Below are 21,817 nucleotides of genomic sequence, written 5' to 3'. Positions count from 1 at the left end.
TGAACACACACACACACAGGTGTGAAGACACAGCTTCCCTGTTGTTTCCATCAGAGCTGATATGAAGGTGTTTTTATCAGGCACTCTGATGGTGACGAGGAATCAAACACCCGCTGGACTCATGGTGGAGGTGGAGCAGAATAAAACATATTAGCTAAACTGTAGCACTAGATGTTGAACTAGATCTGACCAATGACGAGGCTACAAATGAGCTACAAAGACTGAACAAAACGTAAAGAAAACCTCACTGAACATTGTCCCAAAAATATATAAAACTGTCACAAATATGGCAAAAGTTGCTAAAAGATATCCCAGGAATAGCTTAAGCTAGCCAAAGGATTGGTCTGAAGATAACGGAGCGTTTCAAAAACCTCTTCCTGCGGCGGTCACTCACCTTCTCTGGGAGCGATCTGGCTGGACTGACGTTGAACATCTTGGACATGTCCTCTGAGTTGCGCTGCTGAGCTACGTCACACAGTTTGGCCGTGATGTCGATCCGTCTGCAGATGTCCATGTCCACGCGTCTGGCTTTCTCCTGAATCTGGGAGTCCAGGTCTGACATTTGCTGCGTGAACAAAAAACATGGCTTTGTCACAATGACGTCAACGAAGCGGCACTTGTCAAAAAGGTTTGGAACCATGTTTTCATGTAAAAAAAAGTTTTTGCCCTGGATTTAATCATTTTGTTGTAATAAAACGCTAAATAACTTTAGTCCAAACATGAATTATATTATAATTATGTTCATTCCTGATCTCTCTAATCTAGCGTTGACTTTTTTAACTTTGTTCGTCTTGACTTGACCCCAGTTTTCACATTAGGAAAACCGCAGGTGTGGACAAATGTTTCAGTAACGATTTGGATTCATGTGGCGTAATGCTGCTTCACTGACACATGGTGGCGACATACATGAGCTCTGTAACTACAGCTGGATATTCAGTGCCGTGATCCTGGGGGGTTTGACTACTACAGAAAGTTCCATGAAACTGTTGGAGGCACAGAGTGACGATCAGCAGGATAAACAGGTAAACAACAACAACAGAAAAACATCTGTATTTACCACCGGCTGAACACTACTGCAGTATTTCTCAACTGTATCACAGTACTGTTCACAGCTGGAGGTCAGTTTCAGATATTTTTCCTTCTTCCATTAAACCTCGGCATCCAGACATTTGTGTTCTTCAAATATAAATTCACTGGATTCAGATACAGGAAGAACAGGGGGAAGAGTCTGTTCTAGTACCGATACTCAGACTTGTAGTATCGTCCATGTTTAGTATTATACAGAATAGAGATGTTCTGATACTGAAACTGCCCAATACTTCATTTGTAAACTATATATACTACAGTATATATTGTGCTATATTTCCGTACTCGAAACGCACTGATCTATCGACTGGATACTCTTCTGATACCAGAGGTGGCAGCGGTGAGTCAGCGTTAGCTGTTTCTTCTCACTGGTAGTTAATAGAAGAATCAGCAGTTTGGAGGAGAACTACAGTGAGAGTTGTTCTGTTATGATAATAGTACTCTAATGAAACACGTGAAGACACGCCCTAGTACTGATGAGTACACAGGTGTGTCACGGGCGTGTACACCTCACCACGTCTCTTTGTTGAGACTTGTTTAAGCAACATTGTTTTTGTTAATTGATTGCCACAGTCAAAAAGCTCTGCTCACTTTCTGTCCAACTAGTACTAGTTTTACTCCATAAATACTGTCTCATCTTTTGGTTTGGATTCAAATCCTGTCACAGTGACTTCCAGTCCATTGTATGTTTTTAAACCTAGAGAAGGTTTGGTGAAGTACTAGGTGTAGGCCAGTACACAGATCAATTCTGGTCCAGAAGAAGAGTTTCCTGTCCTACTGAAGGATGGCCTCAGGGTGTCAGCGGTGAGTGAACACTCACGTCGGTCATCAGACTCTTGAAGACCACCAGTTCAGTCTTCAGTCTGTCCACCTTCTCATTCAGGTCGTTCTGGATCTCTGACGAGTCCTGGATACTCTGAGGACAGAAGGTCAGACCATGAACCAGGGGTTTAACACGTCAGTGTGATGTGTTCCTACATCAGCTCTGATCACTGGTGCTGTGATGTCATTCTTGGTGACTGACCATATATTTTATAGATTCATCGGTACCAGGACAACAGTAACAGTTCCTGAGGTTCCTAACCAGCTGTGGTTTCTTCAACACATTGACGACACATTGACGTTTTGGACTGTTGTTGAAGCTGAGTGTTGACCAGATGGTCGTCAACCTGAAGTGCTCTGACGTTGTTGTCTGGTGGGATTTGAACTGTTCTACAGTCGTCGTGTTCAACTTTTCAAACAGGTGTTCAACGTTTGTATTGGACCTAATATTTAATGTCCTTCCTGTTTATTTTTAAGGCCTTTGTCATTGTATTATTTTTTATTATTGCTGTTACTGTATGTCTGCAAACATTTCCTGCCTACGTCTCTCTCTCTCTCTCTCTCTCTTTCTCACACACACACACACACACTCGGAACAGTTAAAGCCCCGAGGCGTGGTGGGGGGGGCACTCCCCCCATATCTGGGATTTTGCTGACCCACAACAGAAGACGAATACTCATTCAGCCGTGGATCGATTTATGGGGACGATAGTGGATGTGGGCGGCTGGAGAGATGCTCCCTCTAGTGGCGGTGTCATGTGTTATGATGCAGCCTTAGAGCCTCAATCGATTTTTATCTACATCTATTTCTGTGACCACAGTAATGGGAGACTGCTACCAGCTAAACTAGTCCACTTCCTTTTGGCTGTTACCGTACCGTAGTGAATGACCTCAGTGCTGTGAACGGAGATGTTAAGGTTCTGATGTTCTGATGATCTATGTTCTGTTGTTCTATCTTCTATGTTCTGATGTTCTATATTCTGATCTTCTATGTTCTGATCTTCTATGTTCTGTTGTTCTATGTTCTGATGTTCTGATGTTCTGACGTGTTCTGGCTCCAGACCTGCTCCAGTGTTTCCACTGTGGACTCCAGCTGCTCCCGTTTGGACACTTCCTCTTCCCATCTGTAACACAGAACACAGCCCCCCCCGCCCGCGGGGGGGGGGGGGGGGGGGGGGGGGGGGGGGGTCACTATACAAGGTAAGGTAAGATAATATCCCCTCTCTGATTACAGATGCCCTTGACGATGTGGGTACACGCCCACTTCCCCGTCCTGTTTTCATTTTTGTTGCTCCATTTTTCCTTTGTCTGTCCATCTCTTTAACCCCCCCCCACTGCCCCCCCTCAATAAAGCCATAAAGAAGAAAGGAGCTCCGTCCTTCTACAAACACTGCTCATGAAAAGCTTGTGAACATGTGAATGACTGTGTAAGGACATTTGAGCTCCAACACACCCAGGAGGGTGGAGCGTCTGGGCTGCGGCCTGGATTCCTTCACTCCTTCATTCACACGGAATGAGACGGCGCTCCGGTCCTAGAGCTACGACCATAGAATCACACTGAGGAACGCCAGAGCTGAACGCTTGTTGTTGTTGCTGTTGTTGCTTCAATATAATTAGCAAATGTTTCAGTGTTCTGAAGATGAGTTGAAAACAGCATCAGAGCGCCACCTCCTGGTCAAACATGTGGAGAATAAACTCTTCTGATTTGTCCAGAAAAAGGTGTAACGACACATGTCCTGTCCTGGTCCTAAAGATATGGCACTGTTAGGATATGATTAGCAGCACAGACCTCTTTGACTCATGACGCTGGTCCGTACCAGGGTTGAACCACGGTGGTCCTGTGACCACAGCAGTGTTGTCTGAACATGTGGACACAGACCACCACAGACCACCACAGACTACTTCACCGATGACCTCACAGGCACAGACGTCTCACCCCTTCATCTGAGCCTCCATCTCATCTCAGCTGTCACTAAAATATCACCCAACCTTCAGGACCTGCAGAGTGCCCCCCCCCCCTCCCCCATAAACACGTGATTCAGAGATGAGAGTTAGGGACACAGACAGTGTCCTGTGTCCAACACTCAGACATTTTCTCAGACAGATCTGTTTGTTGAACAGTCACATTCCTGCAGCTCTGGCCAACTAACACTCCCAGGCTGGAATGTTCCGGAGTCACACTTGACTGTAAACTGCCTCAGTCTTAACTGGGCGTCTCACTGTCCTCCTCCACCTCCTCCTCCACCTCCTCATCCACCTCCTCCAGTCGTTGCTGATAATGATTTCTCTCCCAGGTTGATTTATTCCTGATCGTTGACAGATGATGGGAATCATGGGAAAATTAATTATGATTCAGTGATTTTATCTCTCACTGTGAACGCCCAGGAGTGCAGCAGGAAAAAGGTGTGGCTGCACTCACCCCGACCTCACCCAGTTTACCCACTGACGGGAGGGGTAACTGTCAGTGAGTGCAGGGGTAACTGTCAGTGAGTGCAGGGGTAACTGTCAGTGAGTGCAGGGGTAACTGTCAGTGAGTGCAGGGGTAACTGTCAGTGAGTGCAGGGGTAACTGTCAGTGAGTGCAGGGGTAACTGTCAGTGAGTGCAGGGGTATCTTAGTGTGAACTTCACTGTTTTCATCTCGATGTAATGATTTCATCCCAGTTGATGTGAAACAGTGGGAAAGTTTTCCTGGAGGGAGGAGGGCAAAGAGGGCGGAGTGACCATAGTGGGTCATCGACTGAATGTCAGGATGCTCTGTAATCTATAGCCTCCCCAGAGGCCACAGGGAGACATGCGTACCGCGCTAATGTTGCAGCATAAGCGGCGCAGGAGTCCACCGTCTGTCTGACTGCTGGGGGTCTCTGAACCGCCAGGTCAACGCCAAGGTCAACGTCATTTAATGTCCCTGCTTCTCCATCACTGTGGAATCAATCTGACCCCCCCCCCCCAGGGATTTCCATCATTCCTGTGGCCCCGCGTCCGTCTACCCACCCCCCCCCCCCCCCCCCCCCCCAGGGATTTCCATCATTCCTGTGGCTCGTTCAGCTCACACTGACTCCCAGCACACACACACACCGCCGTGACCTGTGACCTCACATTCACTCTGCAGCTCCACAAAGCAGCTTCTGGTCCAACACAGTCCAGCTGCTGAACTACAACAGTGCTGAGTTGTTAGGGTTTTCCCTGGAGGACCATGAAGGCACCGTGGACCGTGGACCTCTCCGGTCAGTCGTCTTAAACCAACCTACAGACCAGACGTCTAATGATTTAAAACACCTGGGCGACCGAAGGAAACGCAGGACAACGGCGTCCGATCACACGGACGATAGTCTGGGCCAAGGTTAGCTTAGCTTAGCTTAGCTTCAGAGGAAAGTGGATATTTGAAGTCATTATTTTAGTCTTGTTTTAATGGGATGTGTTTTATTTTATTTTCGTACAGTTCGGTACCAAATGTTTAACCAAGCTTTTGTACAAGAATGAGGTATAATTTCCAACATGCTAGTAATATGTCATAGTACTGCAGTATTCTACAGTACAGAATAACTGAAGCTACAGTAGCCCCACCAGTTGTATTCTTATAACTATGATGTAGCCTTGTGCAGTACTCACTCTGGCCTGTAGGTGCGCACTCATACAGTCTTCATCTAAGATCAAACAGACCCTGGGTACTTATATAACAGACAATGGCCCCTGGCGGTCTTGGGAGGGGGGGGGGGGGGGGGGGGGCTGTGTTGTGTTTATTCTGCCTTACAAATGACATGGATTTGTACTGTGTACACACAGGCATGTCCAGGCCACATCAGGGTGGAGGAGCACTGGGAGTGACGTGCGGTTCACCGCTGGCACCCATCCCCGGAGATGGAGATCAGGGCGGGGGAGGCAGGCCCAACAATATCATCTTTACCTGTGGGCACGCACACCTGACGTAGTATTGTAGTAGATATTATATAAGGTACACAGCTGTGTGTGTACTTGTGTGTACCTGTGGTCTGAAACTCAGCCGTGTCAGAATGTTCTAGACCAGGAGAAAACGCCCAACGGTTGTTGATCCAGAGCAGGTTTGAACAGCAGCCACTGGCTGTGGTTTTATGTGCGTGTGTTACCAGTCAACACCAACCAAGAGCTGAAGGTCAGAAGAACACCATCCTGTTCTAACCAGTTACCAGAACCCTGACCCTAACCCAGAGCCGAGAGGCTCAGTGTGATGTCATCAACTGAAACAGTGACTGTTCAAAGTCTGAAGGTTCAACGATGGAATCAGTTCCAGTTTGATGACAGGAACTTTCTCCTGAGTGGGAATTCATTCTTTGATCTCCAATTTTTCATTTACTAATCGTTGGAAGGGTGAATAATTATGTGTCATTAGGTCAAAAGGTCACAGACGCAGACTGAGGATAATCTTTAAACTGACGCTGTTGTTGTTGTTGTCATCGTCGTTGTTGTCGTTGTTGTCGTCGTTGTCGGTGTTGTTTTTGTTGTCGTCGTTGTTGTCGTCATTGTTGTTGTCGTTGTTGTTGTTGTTGTTGTCGTTGTTGTTGTCGTCGTCGTCGTTGTTGTCGTCATTGTTGTTGTTGTCATTGTTGTTGTTGTTGTCGTCATTGTTGTTGTTGTCATTGTTGTTGTTGTTGTCGTCATTGTTGTTGTTGTCGTTGTCGCCGTCGTTGTTGTTGTTGTCGCCGTTGTTGTCGTTGTCGTTGTTGTCGTCGTTGTTGTTGTCGTCGTCGTTGTTGTCGTCGTTGTTGTTGTTGTCGTTGTTGTTGTCGTCGTCGTCGTTGTTGTCGTCATTGTTGTTGTTGTCGTCATTGTTGTTGTTGTCGTCATTGTTGTTGTTGTCGTTGTCGCCGTCGTTGTTGTTGTTGTCGCCGTTGTTGTCGTTGTCGTTGTTGTCGTCATTGTTGTTGTTGTCGTTGTCGTTGTTGTTGTTGTCGTCGTTGTTGTTGTCGTTGTTGTCGTTGTTGTCGTTGTTGTCGTCGTTGTTGTTGTCGTCGTCGTCGTTGTTGTCGTCATTGTTGTTGTCGTTGTTGTTGTTGTTGTTGTTGTTGGCCTCCGACAAACGATCAACTATAGCACAGGCAGAGCAGTGAGCAGGAAGGAGGTTCAGCCAACTCTGGATGTGTGTCCATGGCAGTACACAGTACACAGTACACAGTACACAGTACACAGTACACAGTATTTTCCTTTCACACTGCTGCTGCCATTTGAATATTATCTGAGTCAGTGCTGATATGATGTGTTCACTGGACCTGGGAAGTTTGAATATTCTGTCTGTGCTGTCTGTTCTCTGTTCTCTGTCAAACACGTCCATCAGTGTCGGCCGCTGAGTTCAAGGCCCTGGGACCTTTACTGGTAAAAAGGTGGCACAGACCCCCCCCCCACTTACTGCTATTTAAAATAAAAGTTTATCTGTTTATTAAATGGATCTAATTGGATGGTAATTATCAAATTCTGGACTTTCCATTTATTTTGAATATATTTTGACTAAAGAAACGCTGATCAAACGACAGTGTCTTTGAAATCACACACACTCTGAGGAGGAGAAGTTCCTTCAGCAGAAACTGCATCAAATTGAACGACTCGGTCAAGTGAACGGGGGGGGGGGGAAGGCCAAAACAGCCTGTATGACATAGAGAGGAACGAAGGGTGGAGGAGGATGGACTGGCACAGAGGAACACAAAGAGCACAGAGGCCCGGGGGGGGGGGTGAATCACTGAAATGTGACAGTAGTAAAGAGGACTTAAAATGGGAGGCAGAAAGAAAACGAGTGACAGTGAGTGAAAACTGTGAAGAAGTAGGGACTCAGAAAAAGATTTACTGTATGAACGTTCTGGTACTGGTTTTGGTTCTGGTACTGGTTCCGGTACTGGTTCTGGTACTGGTTCTGGTACTGGTTCTGGTACTGGTACTGGTACTGGTTCTGGCTCTGGTTAAAAAAACTAATTTCTCGGTTTCTATGGCGGTAGGACATCCTCATGTTAGCGAATGTCCTGGTACAAGCTAACTGTCCTGGTACAAGCTAACTGTCCTGGTACAAGCTAACTGTCCTGGTACAAGCTAACTGGACCAGGTGATGGAGTCCACAGATAAATATAGATGAGAAATGAAAATGCCTTTTCTGTCTGAGACTCGATGACCAGGACTGAAAACATGACCTTACTGTGAGCTGCTGAGTAAAAATGACTGATCCAGAAAACACCAGTGACGACTGATCCACTGACTTCAGGTCAGAGCTTTGGATCAAGTAGAGCCAGGGTTTGGCTGCAACAATTTTTTTTTTTTTTTTTGGCTTTCTTCCCAGACGTTGCTGTTCATCTTCTCAGGCAGAAATGCACAAAAAAGGATCCACTGGTTACAGGGAATGACTGGACAGGATATTCAGTTTCCCAGAGGGGATTTGGAGCTCACACACACACACACACACACACATTCTGTGTCACTGAGTCAGTGAACTCACAGGGAAGTCAGCGTTCGTCACAGCCGCCCTCATCGTCCAGACGGAGGCCTGTCAAATGTTTTCACTTTGAATCATGACATCACACACAGCCGCGCTGGTCGACCTGGGCCCCTGGGTTAGACCCTGCAGTGAGTCCTCAGGAAGTGCTGCTAATGTGACTAAGTCAGACGAACAATCAGGCGACACTGGAATTTCCTCAGAAGTGTGTGAGAAACAGGATTGGTTTGTCCTTCCTGTGGGACACTGACCTCAGAACAGTATCAGAGGAGCTGCTGCAGACACTGACCATAATGACCACCACAGTGAGAGTGAGAAAGTAGCAGACAAATGAAGTTCTATCTATCAATCAACAGGGGGAGCCATGAATAAATAATAACAAAAATCCTGTTTCTCCAAAGCAAATCTTAAATCACATCTTAAAATATCCTGTTCTGCCAAGTCAGCAGCCCAAAACCCTCAGCTGACATTGAGGATTACTGGCATCAGCCCGACCTGGTGCACGACCGCGACGTCGACCACAGCACGCCCAGCAGCTCAGTGACTGCAGCCTTAGAATCCCAGTGAGAAATCACTGCAAACATCACATGTGAACTCTTATAAGTTCATCAAGGTGGTGTTACAACAGACGGCTTGTAACTTGGTTTATGGTTTTAGGACAAAATGAATGAATGTTGATGTGAATAAACGGGGCAAGGCTCTTCATCAACGTTTACGTCCACAGTTGGCCAATCACATCATTGATTTCAGCCTCAGAAAACTCGATGGTCTGTTGTGGACTTGGTTTATGGTTTTAGGACAAAATGAATGAATGTTGATGTGAATAAACTGTTATTTACACACACTGTGGGAAAACTTTTCCTTTTCACCAGAGCTCTTCAAGTTTAAAATACCATCTGAAGTGTCAAATGGATTACAAGGTAATGGTTAACAGGTTAATATTGATATAACTAATATGTATTAATATATAGTGTTATTATTTTGGAGGAAAACAACTTCACCAAAGTTTTGAAAGAAACTCGGAGTGGATCCAACAAACCTCATCAAAACCACAGAAACTCTGGAACTGAATGTGTTTCACTGCTGGGTTTTTTAAACGTTTTCCTGACAGTTTTCACCATTAGAGTAAAACCACAGGACCAGGACTGAACAGGACCAGGTCTGAACAGGACCAGGTCTGAACAGGACCAGGTCTGAACAGGACCACTGTAGTTTAAATCTGTCGTTAATCAGTGATTAACTCAGCTAGTAAACCATTTAATTATTATTTTAACAATAAAGTGAAAACTGATTTTGTTCACCAAGGCCAGAAGCAGAAAGAGCTGCTGAATGTGCATGAGTCGTTGTCTCAACAACTCCATGGTGGTCGTTCACTACATGACACAGAATATATACAGTATTTCGGTTTTACTGTATCGCTGTACGCAGAGAGTATTTTACTCACCTTTTCTTGTACTCGTCTCTCTCCCTCTTGACTTTGGCCAGTACGTTATACAGAGCCCTCAGTTCTGGTGTGATCGTGTCTATCTGGACTCCAACTCCGTCAGGGTGAGTCCACGTCACCCCGGGCCCATGCAGGGTCTCGAAGCGCTCCCCTTGCCTCCGGATGTGGGTGAAGCTCCAGATGGTTCCCGGCAGTCGTGACTCGGGACCGTCCGTCTGCACCGCCACCTCCCGGGTGTAGAGGTGCCGGTACTGTGTCCTCTGCAGAGCCTGTTGGAGCTGGCTCTCCAGGATCTTGTTCCTTCTCTCCAGTTCGTGTACTTTGGCGAGAAAGCAGCGGAAGCGCAGGTTGAGGGTTTTCAGCACATGGATGTTGGAGCCCAGGTCGTTTCGCAGGGCGCTGGTCACCGCGCCAGACCCGGGCGGGCCGTTACAGACCGGAGCGGGCGGAGTGTCGGAGAAAAACATCGAATTCATGTCGGCAGAAGACAAAAACAACAGCCCGTAATCCGACTGTAGCTCTGTCCAGATGATCAAACCACAACACGCTGTTGTCGTTGTATTACCTCTGCATTTTAGTCACATTTACCCTCCTCTGGGGGCACTCTCTTCTTACAATGCAGATGCTGAGGGGCACGAGGCGGCTGGACACGGGCTGACCATCACTGTCCCTGCCTCATGTTGACCACAGATCCTAGGTGGGCCCGGCACCGAGGCTGTTCACAGAGCCGCACTATAAACCAGAGAATGTCCGTTAACAGACACCGAGGGCATCATCTCCTGGAGCAGCCGGAGGTTTGACGCAGACCACGACCGGCAGCAGCAGCAGCAGCAGTAGCAGCAGCAGTAGCAGCAGCAGTAGCAGCAGCATCACAATTTCCCGTCACCTCCTTCATCTTTGCCTTGGCTTTGTCTTGATGTAGTCCCAGAGAAACGGCCCACCTTCTTCCTTCACTCACCATTCCCCCTTCTATCTCTCCTTCCCTTTTTCTTATTCGGCCACCATGTGGAGCAGTGGGCTGGATGCTGAAGGACCGCAGTCAGAGCCCGGCCTGTGAGCACGGATCATGTTGCAAAGTGCTAAAGTCGGCACTACACACACACACACACACACACACACACACACACACACAGCCAACCCTCCCTCTCTCCTCTCTTTCTCACCCTCAGAGTCATGAGGAGAGGATGAGGGCATAAAGCACGGGGTAAATGAAAAGACCCAACAACAGTTAACTCTTAATAACAGGACGTCATGATCTGATGACGTAGTAAACAGCACTTCTACTGGACTCTTCATTGGCAAGAATGATACTTGAAGTACCTTTATTACCTAACAATTTACTAAAATATTCAGAATAATTAAACTTTTAAAATCAAATCAAATCAAACCGTTCAGTCCGTGTGTTGTTGAGACGTGGCGACATGTTCTATATCAAATCATATCACTGTAGAATGTCCGCACCAGACCAGACGAATCCCTGCATTAACAATGGTTAACAATGGTATCATTGAAATGTAATAGTGACTAATAATTGAGATTGTAATCAACAACACTATACACGGCAACAGCAATTACCTACTAATACTACTAACACTATCTGTCTACTTCTACTAACCTACTAATCTGATCTACTAACATCCACTGTTCACGTTTCCAATATTCATTGACAGTGTACTGCTACTCTTGTTTGTATTTTATTTTATTTTATTGTATTTTTACCTATTTGTGAGTTTTTATTGGGTTTTTTTTGGTGCTGTACTGCTGCTGGAGCCTACATTTCCCAAAGGAAACTCCCCAAGGATTAATAAAGTGCCATTTATCTGTCTGTCTGTCTGTCTGTCTATTCATCACTCTGTAAATATTACCTTTTGGAATAGACCGTACATTATGGTCTTAAAGCAGGTTCATATTTTCCCATTTAGTGAAAAGGACTTGTTCACAATACTTATTACTGCAGTGATTAATACAGCGATAGTCACTGTAATGTAGATTATGTGAAATGCAATAATTCCTCATCTGTTTTCATCTTACTATTTACTTTCCTTGCACAGCCCTCCACTGGTTAAAAATGGCAACTGCACTAAACCCCTGTTTCCTAAAAGAAAAGACATTTTCATTGTCATTAAAAAACAAAACGAATCTAAAAATTATTTGAATTAAATGTAATTTAAAAATCCTCTCTTTCACTTGGTCTGTTGCACCATCAAAAATGTCTATACTGTTCTACTATTCGACTACTTTACAATTTGAGCTCTAACGACCTCTAGCGGAATATTGTGTTTACCGCACTAAAGACAGCTACCCATTTGTGTCACACATAATATAGATTAATATTTAGAATTACACGTACATTTTGTTTACTCGAAATTCTCTAAGCGAAATCGGGTGGTTTTAAAAATAAAAAACATTAACAGGATATTTTTAAAGTATCGTTTAAATTCAGTGTTAAATGTATAATTCCCGCTGTTGTTTATATCTTTCTTTCCTTTGGACTTTTATTTGTATTTTTGTATTCTTAAGTACGTTGCATGTTGTTTAAAAAATAAACATCTTTAAACTGTCTTAATTTTGCTATTATGCTCACATTTCTGTTCTGTACAATTAAAGATTTTATTTCTAATCAGGCGAGTCACGGGCAGCTTTAATGAACAGAAACATTTGGGGTCCTTTTACTTCACGTGTGCGCCTGCTGCTCTGCCATCGTGAGTGGAAACCATGCCTAAGTCGAAGAGGGACAAGAAAAGTAAGATAATATATTTGCAGATCGCATAAAATACAGACTTTTAAAAGAGAAACGTGTTTTGTGTGTCAATACGTTAACAGAAAAAATACGAAAGCAAAACAAGAGCCCACTTAAACTTTTGCTAGCGAGTGGTCCGCCGTCAATGTCCAAATTGCAGATTACTCGTTTAATGACGTCGTAAAAATCCTGATGTATCACAGTTTCTGAAAGACACGATACAACTTCTACCGTCTATAATGACGTACATTTGCCATTTTCTATGTAACCTTTTATAGTTTCGTTAACCAAGACAGCCAAGAAGGGGCTGGAGTTAAAGCAGAAGCTAATCGAAGAGGTGAGCCCACCCCCCATGATTCTATTGATTATTGACACTTATTTGATCAAAAGTATTTCCTGCTCACACACGTATTTGTGCTCTTTTGCGTTTAGCTACGGAAATGTGTGGACACCTACAGATACTTGTTCATATTCTCTGTGGCTAACATGAGGAATAACAAGCTAAAAGACGTGAGGACTGCTTGGAAACACAGCAGGTAATGACGTGTAACAGCCGTGGATCCGCCGCCGTGGTACAGTAGGAGCTCCTCTACAGTCCAGTCATCCTGTTGACCCTGCATTAACATGTTTATAGGCCTCAAACACTTACAGTGGCCACTGGTTGTATTGTATGTGCCCCTTATATTGGACCTCATTTTGCCCCTTATATTGGACCTCATTTCTTACATGTTAACATTGAGTTTTTAACTCTAATGGCAGCAATGTCATTCAATTGTATACAGTTGTGACTTAACATTTTGAACCGTGGTTCCTGTCAGTTTAGGTGGTCGTCTTAGATATCTACACCAACTCACTCCAGAAGCCAATAAAACGTCTCCTTGTGTCACAGATTCTTCTTTGGCAAAAACAAAGTCATGATGGTCGCCTTGGGTAAAGGAGAAACGGACGAATACAAAGATAATCTGCACAAGGTAGGAACCAGTTATGGACCAGAACTACATCTGATTGTACATGTTTAACAACTCTTATTTTGAAAATATTCAGGTCAGCAAGTACCTACGAGGAGAAGTTGGTGTAATGTTCACAAATAAAACAAAAGATGAAGTACAGGAGTAAGTCTGGGTTAAAGACCGCAGTGGATTTCATTGGTAATAAATGTCGACTCCAACTTCAACCAATCCCTTTGATTACAGGTACTTTGATCATTTCAAAGAAACAGATTTTGCACGTGCAGGCAACCAGGCACAGATGGACATCACTCTGGACGAAGGACCTCTGGAACAGTTCCCTCACTCCATGGAACCCCAGCTGAGACAACTTGGACTTCCTACAGCTCTTAAGAAAGGCATGATCGAGATGTTTTAAAGCCGGTTTTGGTCGTTTTGTCATCGGTTGGAATGCTGACGTTTTCTGTGCGATTGTTACAGGAGTGGTGACTCTGCTGAAGGACCACGAGGTCTGTAAGCAGGGAGATGTTCTGACTCCGGAGCAGGCTCGTGTTCTGGTACGTTCTGCCATGTTTCACTTCAGTGGCCGCGCTTCATGTTGAATGAAATGTAAACTTTGTTTCCACAGAAACTCTTCAGTGTTGAAATGGCAGAGTTCAAGGTACAGATCAAATGTATGTGGAACTCAGAAACAGGAGAGTTTGACAACCTCGGTGGGGAAGAATCGATGGAGAAGGATGAAGAGGAGGAGGAGGAGGAGGAGATTGATGAAGAATAAAAGGACATCACAGGCTTGTATGCTTGATTTTAACAAAGGTCCCACTCTCCACCTGAGAATCTGACACTGAAGCCAATACTGTTGATCCCCCGACCCCCCCTTCAACCTCAACATGAACAGCTGTCCTTCAGCTTGAATCAGTTTTTAGGGTTCATCGTTGTTGAAAACCTCAGATCAGATTTAAGGCCTTACACAAACACACACCACCTAGTGGTGAAGTGGTGAACACTGTTCTATTGTCCATGTGTTTTTTTTTTAAATGTGTAAGAAATACATTTGTTTATGTTTAAGGATTTCTTTTTTTATGCAACAGCAACCAGAAAAGATTAAAACTACAGGGGAAAAAACTCAATGATTTCATTAACAAATGGTTTTAATTAGAAAACAGTTTACTGTTCGTTAGGAAGAAAATGTTCAGAAAAAAAAAAAACAGAACAAAGATGTAAAGGAACCTCACTGGTCTGAGGGTGTGTGTGTGTGTGTGTGGGGGGGGTTCATCTGAAGTAGTTGGGACACTCATGGGCCACCAGGTCCCAGGCTTGGTTGAAGGCAGAGACCACTGTGTCATCCAGAGGACCTTCCTCTGAGGCGGCCAGGTTCTGCTGCAGCTGCTCCAGAGTGGACATCCCGATGATGACTCCGTCTCCCAGGTCTCCCTGTGACCACAGGTGAGGTAGTGGTCAGAGGAGAGGTCTATATATTCACACTACAGACGTCTGTTCAGTACCTTCAGCTGGGAGTGGTGATACATCCACCGGAGGGCAGCGCACGTCAGAGTTGGCTTTTCTGAACCGTACACCGTCTCCAAGGACTTCAGGACCAGGTCTACGGCCTGGAACTGACTGCTCTTCCAGTACCTTCAAAAACGCAGTCCATTTATTAACAAATACATGTAGAAAAAAGAGCCAACGTGCTGTGTGTCCTCGTCAAGTCTTGTTTCAAAGCCACCTGAAAATGCAGTTGAGTACCACTGATGGCCACCAGGGTTTGGTGTCACCACCACACACTCAGGTGTGGTCCAGCTGGTTACCTGTCTCTGTAGGCTGCAGCCCAGCTGTTACCAAAGAAGCGTCCTGCAGGCTGGGAGCCATCTTTGTCCTGGTACAGATACTTTCCTGTCAGAAGACCACCTGCAGTGAAGACCACCTCATCAGGCTCTACCAGTCATTTCAATGAAACCCCCCCCCCCCCCCCCCCCCAGGTGACTTACTTTGGTGGGACTGATAACAGTGAATCCCAGTAGGTGGAGCAGCAGCACCTGCCAGAGGGTTGTATGCATAGAATCTCATCCCATAATATCTGAGACACGGCAGCAACTCCGTCTCAACCTGCCTGGTGGTGGCGTTGTACATCCCCTGTAAACAGTGAGAACATACAGCAGGTGATCATCAAAGGTCTTCAGCAGTGCTCCGAGTTTCCTCAAAAGGTTCTAGGTGAAATTCCTAATTTACTGCTCCACCTACAGGCAGGGATATAAAAACCATCTGACCTCTGACCTGAGCTGTGTTCAGGTGAATGTACCTGGTACACAGTTGGCACGATCCAGTTGTTGTGTCTGCAGATAGACACAACTTCAGACACTTCCCATGATGCATAGTTTGAGAGGCCGAGCTCTTTGAATTTTCCCTAATGACAAATAAAAGAAGTCAAACGTAGGTCAACCGTTTTCTAAGCTGTCGTCAGTGTAAGTTCCTTACCTCTGTGTGCAGCTCGTTGCAGGCCCTCAGAGTGTCCACGATGGGGTTCTGATGGTCAGGAGCATGGAGGTAGAACAGGTCCACACAGTCGGTCCGCAGTCTCTGAAGAGACGTCTGCAGCTGTGAGCGGACACTCTCGGGCTTCAGGGTCTTCCCGTCCCAGGGGTTAGCCTTGGTAGCTACGCTCACTGTGACAGGGATGCAGGGTGAGTAAAACTATCATAATTCATCCATACACACGGGGCAGGGCGTCTGGAACCCCGGCTGACAGCAGCTAAACACTGGGTCACACACGCTTAGTCACTGCTGCTGTGAATATACTTAATATTCATTTAATATTATAATTGCTGTTTGTTGGACTTCCTCAGCCTGAACCTGGGCCAAAGTACAGCTTTTCTACGTGTCTCCGGTAAAAGACAACGTTAACTTTTGACTGTTTTACGGCAGCGGTTCGAACCTGTTTCAGGTAAGTTCATGCCTCCTATGACCGCTTCCGACTTCCCGTCCACATACATGAAGGCCGTGTCCAGCAGGCTGTGTCCTCGGTCCAGAAAAGCTTGCACCATCTGCAGGCTCTGCCCGGCGTCAGCTCGACCACCGAACGCCATGGTCCCCAACAAGGACACGGGCTTTTTGGGGTTTTCCTGCGACGACATACTGCGACCGAACACTAGGGTCGCTACTCTGACACTGTGGTTCTGTCGTACTCTGCACAGTCCACTCCGTATTACGAGGAACATGCTACGATATTACAGCTAACTGAGCGAAGGGCAAAAGTCGTGGTTTAGGGACCGTCGTAAAGTTCCTTAAACGATAAAAAACGGAAGGAGAAGGAATTCACAACTGGTTGTTGGATTACGGTAGTGCAAAGTCCATTGGCAGTGACTACTTCCGGTCGGTTTAAATTTATCAATAGAGTTAAATGCTAATTCATTATATCAATCTCAAAAGTAGTTTTAAAAGTAGTCAACTGGACTCACCGCAAGTCTCTTGAGGCGAAACGTCTTCGATTGAGTCCAGCTGACTACTTTTAAAAACTGGACGACTGAGAATAGCTACAAGTATAATGCCTTATATGCACGGTACTTAATACATTCGTATAGGTCGAAATACATGTGGAATGGTAGTTTTCCCTTGTCCCCACAAGGTGTCAGGATAACCCCACTGCCAAGAGTTCGGCCTCACTTCATGACAGACTGTGAGATAAAAGTCAGATGTTTTTTCCCCTTCTTTTTATTAATTGGATTTAGAAGTCTGATAGTTAGTTAGTTAGTCAGTTAGTTAGTTTAATCTTACAATTGTTCATCAGTATAATGGTGTGCTGGTTTCTCTATGTCAAATATCAAACAAACAAAAAAAAGGTTTGGAAACAGTGGCCTAAAAATACAGTATTCCATTTGACAAATGGAATAGATTAAAAAAAACTGTTGAACTAAGACAGATTTATATTTATGTAAGAATGTTGGAGTTGGTGTGAAAATGCACAAATATTTCAATAATTGACAATAGTGAAATGATACATTTTTATTAACGACATGTTTGATATTAAAACACCAAAGCTGTGTTGATGCGTCATATCCTGTAGGAACAGGAAGTTCAGGTCTTTAACTCTGGAAACCCGTGATAAACTCGTTGCACTTCTACTTTGCTCGAACATTTTCGGTCTGGGGCCCCTGATCCGATTAAACCAGTGTGTCCTGCAGGGGCTTCAGTGGGTGGGGGGGCCCTGACCTGGGACTCCTGGGGGTCATGAACACAGATGAGCTGCAATGAAAGCTTTGTTTGGAGAGCTGCAGCAGTCCGTCCTGGTGGCTGACCCTTTGACCCCACCGTCAGCTGTTTGCCCTGTGGAATGACCACGGTCTGCTTCCTGCTTCACGGACACCTGGACGACACTTCTAGAAGCTTCTGTTAAGATCAACTACATGAGGTCACATTTAAATTGATTTAATTGTCAACTTTTTTGTCAAAGGGAAAAAAATTTTAAATTGATTTAATTGTCAACTTTTTGTCAAAAAAACCACACCCAGAAAATGAAACAGTAGTGGAAAAGTCCACAACTGATTAAAGGACTCGTGGTCAGAAAGTGTAGAATATATAAATGTAATGACTTGTATGAACAGCGCGTGGCGTCCTCCTCTGTTTCTGTGCTGAGTTCGAACTTTCTGTGCGTGAACGCGCTGATTCAGAACACATCAGTTTGGATTTTACAACTTTTAAAATTCCTTTTGGGGAAAGTGATCCAACAAGGGTAAAAGAGTATGAATGAGGAGAGTGACGTGTGTCCGGGTCGTCCGTCAGCCGTGACTGTCGTGACTTTATCAGTCTGTAAATCTGAGCTCCGCGCTGTTGGAGCAGCGTCTTCAGTGCCAGCCGCACAGAAGCTGTGGATAATAACTCCCCAACAACCTGCCCCTCCCCAACAACCTGCCCCTCCCCAACATACCCCCTTCCATCATTACCAAGTCAATGGGGGCAGACTCTCTCTGTGTGTATGTGTGTGTGTGTGAGACCTAACATCTGTAGTTGTGAGGGGGGGTGAGCCGCTCCCCCCAGTCAGTGTCACGCACAGGAGCAGAGCGCGGCCACGCGACGTGTGATGTCTGAGCTCTCCGGTCACTGGTCATTTCTCTGGACTCCGTTCGGTTCTGTTTTCTTTTGTTTTGTTCTTTTCTGAGTGAACTCCATGAAAGGACGTGGTTTTCAGCTGTAGTCTGACAGAAGAAGAGGGAAATGAAGACGTTTGTTGTATTTTCTTTTTTCTTTTTATTTATTCAACAGACGTGTTCATTCAGATACAGCAGCAGCAGCAGCAGCAGCAGCAGTCTCCAGCCTTATATGTGAGTGAAACCTTCGGTCTTTCTTCGGATTCGTTCTGCATGATTTGCACATTAATGTATATTATTGTCATTGTTGTTGTTGGTGGTGTTGTCACCGTAACACTCCATCAGAAGAAAATCCAATTTTTCTTCAGTATTTTTTTAACAAATACTTTAAATTCTTTCCTGACGTGTTTTACAGCTACATATTTACTTTGAAGTGTGTTCATCAACTCTGCTGTGTCACCTGCACAGACTTGTGTTCACTCTCAGCCATAACAAAAACAATGATTTGCTAAGTTTGTCTTCAGGATCATCCGTAAACACAGAGGTCACATTCACAGAAGTTTAAAATCCGTTTTCACCACAAACTCAGCAGAAATCTGTGGAGGTTCTCTGGACTCAGGGATGTCTTTTAATGAAATTCCAGCAGGTTGTTGTCAGACTGTTGTCAGACTGTTTCCAGACTGTTGCCAGACTGTTCTCAGACTGTTGCCAGACTGTTGTCAGACTGTTGTCAGACTGTTTCCAGACTGTTGTCAGACTGTTGTCAGACTGTTGCCTGACTGTTGTCAGACTGTTGCCAGACTGTTGCTCATCTCCACGTGTTTCCCGTCTCTTATCCTGGACGGTTATCAAAGGAATAAAAGTGTCAGACTCGCACTTTTATGTCTTCACATTAGTGTTTACAGTGATGTGAGGACGTCAGCGGCAGCAGCTAACTCTAACTCTAACTCTAACTCTAACTCTAACTCTAACTCTAACTCTAACTCTAACTCTAACTCTAACCCTTTGTCTTCCTGTCGTCCGGCTGACAAACCAGCCTCGACCTCCATCTGTTTTTTTCCAGCGTCACCTTTCAAACACCCAGATGTTTGACAGCGGTTTTCTGGGAGATGGTGAAGTGTTTGAAATCTGTCAATTCAACTGTTTATATTTGAAACTTGTTGCCATTTCTCTCTTCAGTTCAGGTTCAAATAAAGCTGTAAAGTGTGTCGTGGTCCTGGTGTTGGACCAGGGTTTTCTGGTCAGACTTCCTGGGACCAGACACTCAAACACACATTTTTATATGATGTTTATTGTGGAATAAAGTCACGGGCCGGATTGGACGGTTGGCCGGGTCAGATCCAGCCCACAGGCTGCCAGTTGATCAACCTTTTTAGAGGGATAATAGAATTAGATAAGGAATTAGAAAACCGACGACACGACGTCACAGAAACAGAACCGAGACGTCTGTAAATGCTGGCTGATGCATTTCCCCCAAAGACAGACAGCAGTGCCTTCTGGGTAGGCGCCGTGTCACCCACAGCTAGAAACATCATTTAACCTTTATCTCTCATCTTTTCTGCAGCATTTCTTTGCAGCGCTCGTAAATTTCCCTCTGGAAATCAATAAACCACATTTTGACACTTTCATTATTTTTTCAGGCCCAACGTGTGTTTGGAGCGGGAGGTGACGCTCGTCGCCCAGAGGCAGCCGTGTGTGCAGGCCTTCACACGCATGGTTAAAGTCTGGAAGCAGGGCTGCGGGGGACAGTCGTGGTGCATGGGATACGAGAGGAGGTGAGTCATGCGCCGCTCGTTGTCTGCTCCGTTTCCTTCCGCGATCCAGAGCCGCTGACTCAGCAGTTTGCCTGCGGAAACCTGGGCTTCTGGTTTAGTGTAGTGTCATCAGCGTCTTTGGGTTTTTGTTGGTTTCTAGAAGCTGTTTCTGCTCTCATCCAAGAGACTTCTAGAAACAGAGTCCAGATGTTTCTAGAACACTGAGATGGGACAAGGTTCGACTCCCTGCTGCTCTCTAATCACAGTTCCTTCTAATGCTAACCTTTAGCCCGTCTGTCTCCCACCGACTGTCTCACACTCCTATCTGTCCACCGTCCAACTAAGTCAAAACCAACTTTTAAGGAGGCCAAGGTCACAATTAGTGCAGATCACCACGGCGTGTTCCCATCTTGGGGGGGTTGGGGGGGGTGCAGTAAAAAGAAAAGGAGAACACAGACCCCTCCCACAATACTCCTTACATTGAAGTATTTTTTAACCTTTTGCTTGTTTTTCTAGGACGGCGTACTACACAGCATACAGACAGGTGTACAGACAGGACTATGAGGTGGTCTACAAGTGCTGCCGTGGGTGGTCTCAGCTGAATGGGGAAGCTGGTTGTCTTTATCGTGAGTTTCCTCCTCTCTTATTGTTTTTCTGTGACCCCTCCATGGGGTACATTATATATATTTATATTTATGTATACATATTTACACAGTCTTCCTGCTCTGTGTCGTGGTTCTCCTTTCACTCCCTCAGTACATCACAGATTTTTTTTTAACCTGACTAGACCAATGTCTAATCTTAAAATGATTAGACATATGAAAGTTTTGGATTTTTGTTTTGAAGATGAGATAAGTCATTTATGAACGACCCCTGGTAGCTTTGTTTACCTCGAGGAGATGGTACACGGCCTACTATTGGCTAATACAATGAGCATGCTGTTCTGTTCTTCACCCTGATTGGCTCATGCATGTAATCCAGTCTGGGGGGGTTGATGACAGTGTGGGGGAGGTTCCTAAATAATATAATAACTATCTCGTCTCTACTTCATGATTTTTTTCCCATTTGGTCTTTGAACCCAACTACCACAATAGGAGAGGGATCACTGTATGTGTGTACAAATATGTCCAAGAAAACCTCGAGAAAAGTCAACAACAACAGACACAACTGTTTCCTAGGACAGTGAAGGCGTCCAGAATATTAGAGCCGTCCTTTTATCTCTGTAACCAAAGATGTGGCAGTGAAGTGAGATGAGATAAAAGGAAGCTCCGACTCCTGCTGCACCGTTCCTCCGTCAGCACCGTACAATCTGTGGAGCCGCTGTCAGCAGCTTCACCTGCATCCAAAAAGACACTCCCCCCAACCCCCCCAAATCCTCCTAAAACTGGACAATGGGAATGCATTGTGTTAAGATAGTGATTTAGTGAGTGGCACTGGTCCTACTCTCTCTGTCTGTCTCTCTGTCTGTCTCTCTGTCTCTCTGTCTCTCTGTCT

General features: G+C 45.2%; 4 protein-coding genes across 4 annotated transcripts in view; 2 read left to right on the top strand and 2 right to left on the bottom strand.

Annotated features, from left to right (window-relative positions):
- iffo2b (intermediate filament family orphan 2b) overlaps positions 1 to 11,441 on the bottom strand; it is a 14,314-nt gene extending 2,873 nt beyond the window's left edge. Inside the window, exons 1-4 of the mRNA XM_008319564.3 lie at positions 9,802 to 11,441; positions 2,972 to 3,032; positions 1,907 to 2,002; positions 356 to 565 (exon numbers count right to left, since the gene is read on the bottom strand). Coding sequence (XP_008317786.1) covers positions 356 to 565; positions 1,907 to 2,002; positions 2,972 to 3,032; positions 9,802 to 10,277 — 843 coding nt within the window. The 5' untranslated portion in view covers positions 10,278 to 11,441. The remainder of the gene's footprint in view (positions 1 to 355; positions 566 to 1,906; positions 2,003 to 2,971; positions 3,033 to 9,801) is intronic.
- Positions 11,442 to 12,433: 992 nt separating this feature from the next.
- Positions 12,434 to 14,618, top strand: mrto4 (MRT4 homolog, ribosome maturation factor). Its single transcript, XM_008319560.3, has 8 exons — positions 12,434 to 12,544; positions 12,820 to 12,878; positions 12,974 to 13,077; positions 13,431 to 13,512; positions 13,586 to 13,653; positions 13,735 to 13,886; positions 13,969 to 14,045; positions 14,117 to 14,618. Exons 1-8 carry the CDS (start codon positions 12,517 to 12,519, stop codon positions 14,264 to 14,266), a joined length of 720 nt encoding a protein of 239 aa, XP_008317782.1. The 5' UTR covers positions 12,434 to 12,516; the 3' UTR covers positions 14,267 to 14,618.
- A 39-nt stretch (positions 14,619 to 14,657) lies between these two features.
- akr7a3 (aldo-keto reductase family 7, member A3 (aflatoxin aldehyde reductase)) lies at positions 14,658 to 16,906 on the bottom strand. Its single transcript, XM_008319561.3, has 7 exons — positions 16,421 to 16,906; positions 15,964 to 16,151; positions 15,788 to 15,892; positions 15,525 to 15,621; positions 15,297 to 15,396; positions 14,994 to 15,123; positions 14,658 to 14,922 (listed from the first exon to the last, which is right to left on the bottom strand). Exons 1-7 carry the CDS (start codon positions 16,701 to 16,703, stop codon positions 14,761 to 14,763), a joined length of 1,065 nt encoding a protein of 354 aa, XP_008317783.1. The 5' UTR covers positions 16,704 to 16,906; the 3' UTR covers positions 14,658 to 14,760.
- A 1,130-nt stretch (positions 16,907 to 18,036) lies between these two features.
- Positions 18,037 to 21,817, top strand: part of megf6b (multiple EGF-like-domains 6b) — a 28,143-nt gene continuing 24,362 nt past the window's right edge. Inside the window, exons 1-3 of the mRNA XM_017036388.2 lie at positions 18,037 to 18,803; positions 20,210 to 20,344; positions 20,840 to 20,949. Coding sequence (XP_016891877.2) covers positions 18,697 to 18,803; positions 20,210 to 20,344; positions 20,840 to 20,949 — 352 coding nt within the window. The 5' untranslated portion in view covers positions 18,037 to 18,696. The remainder of the gene's footprint in view (positions 18,804 to 20,209; positions 20,345 to 20,839; positions 20,950 to 21,817) is intronic.

The sequence above is a fragment of the Cynoglossus semilaevis genome, chromosome 11, assembly GCF_000523025.1.
Source record: "Cynoglossus semilaevis isolate Cse_v1.0 chromosome 11, Cse_v1.0, whole genome shotgun sequence".
Lineage (NCBI taxonomy): Eukaryota > Metazoa > Chordata > Actinopteri > Pleuronectiformes > Cynoglossidae > Cynoglossus > Cynoglossus semilaevis.
This window is presented reverse-complemented; position numbering and strand designations above follow the sequence as displayed.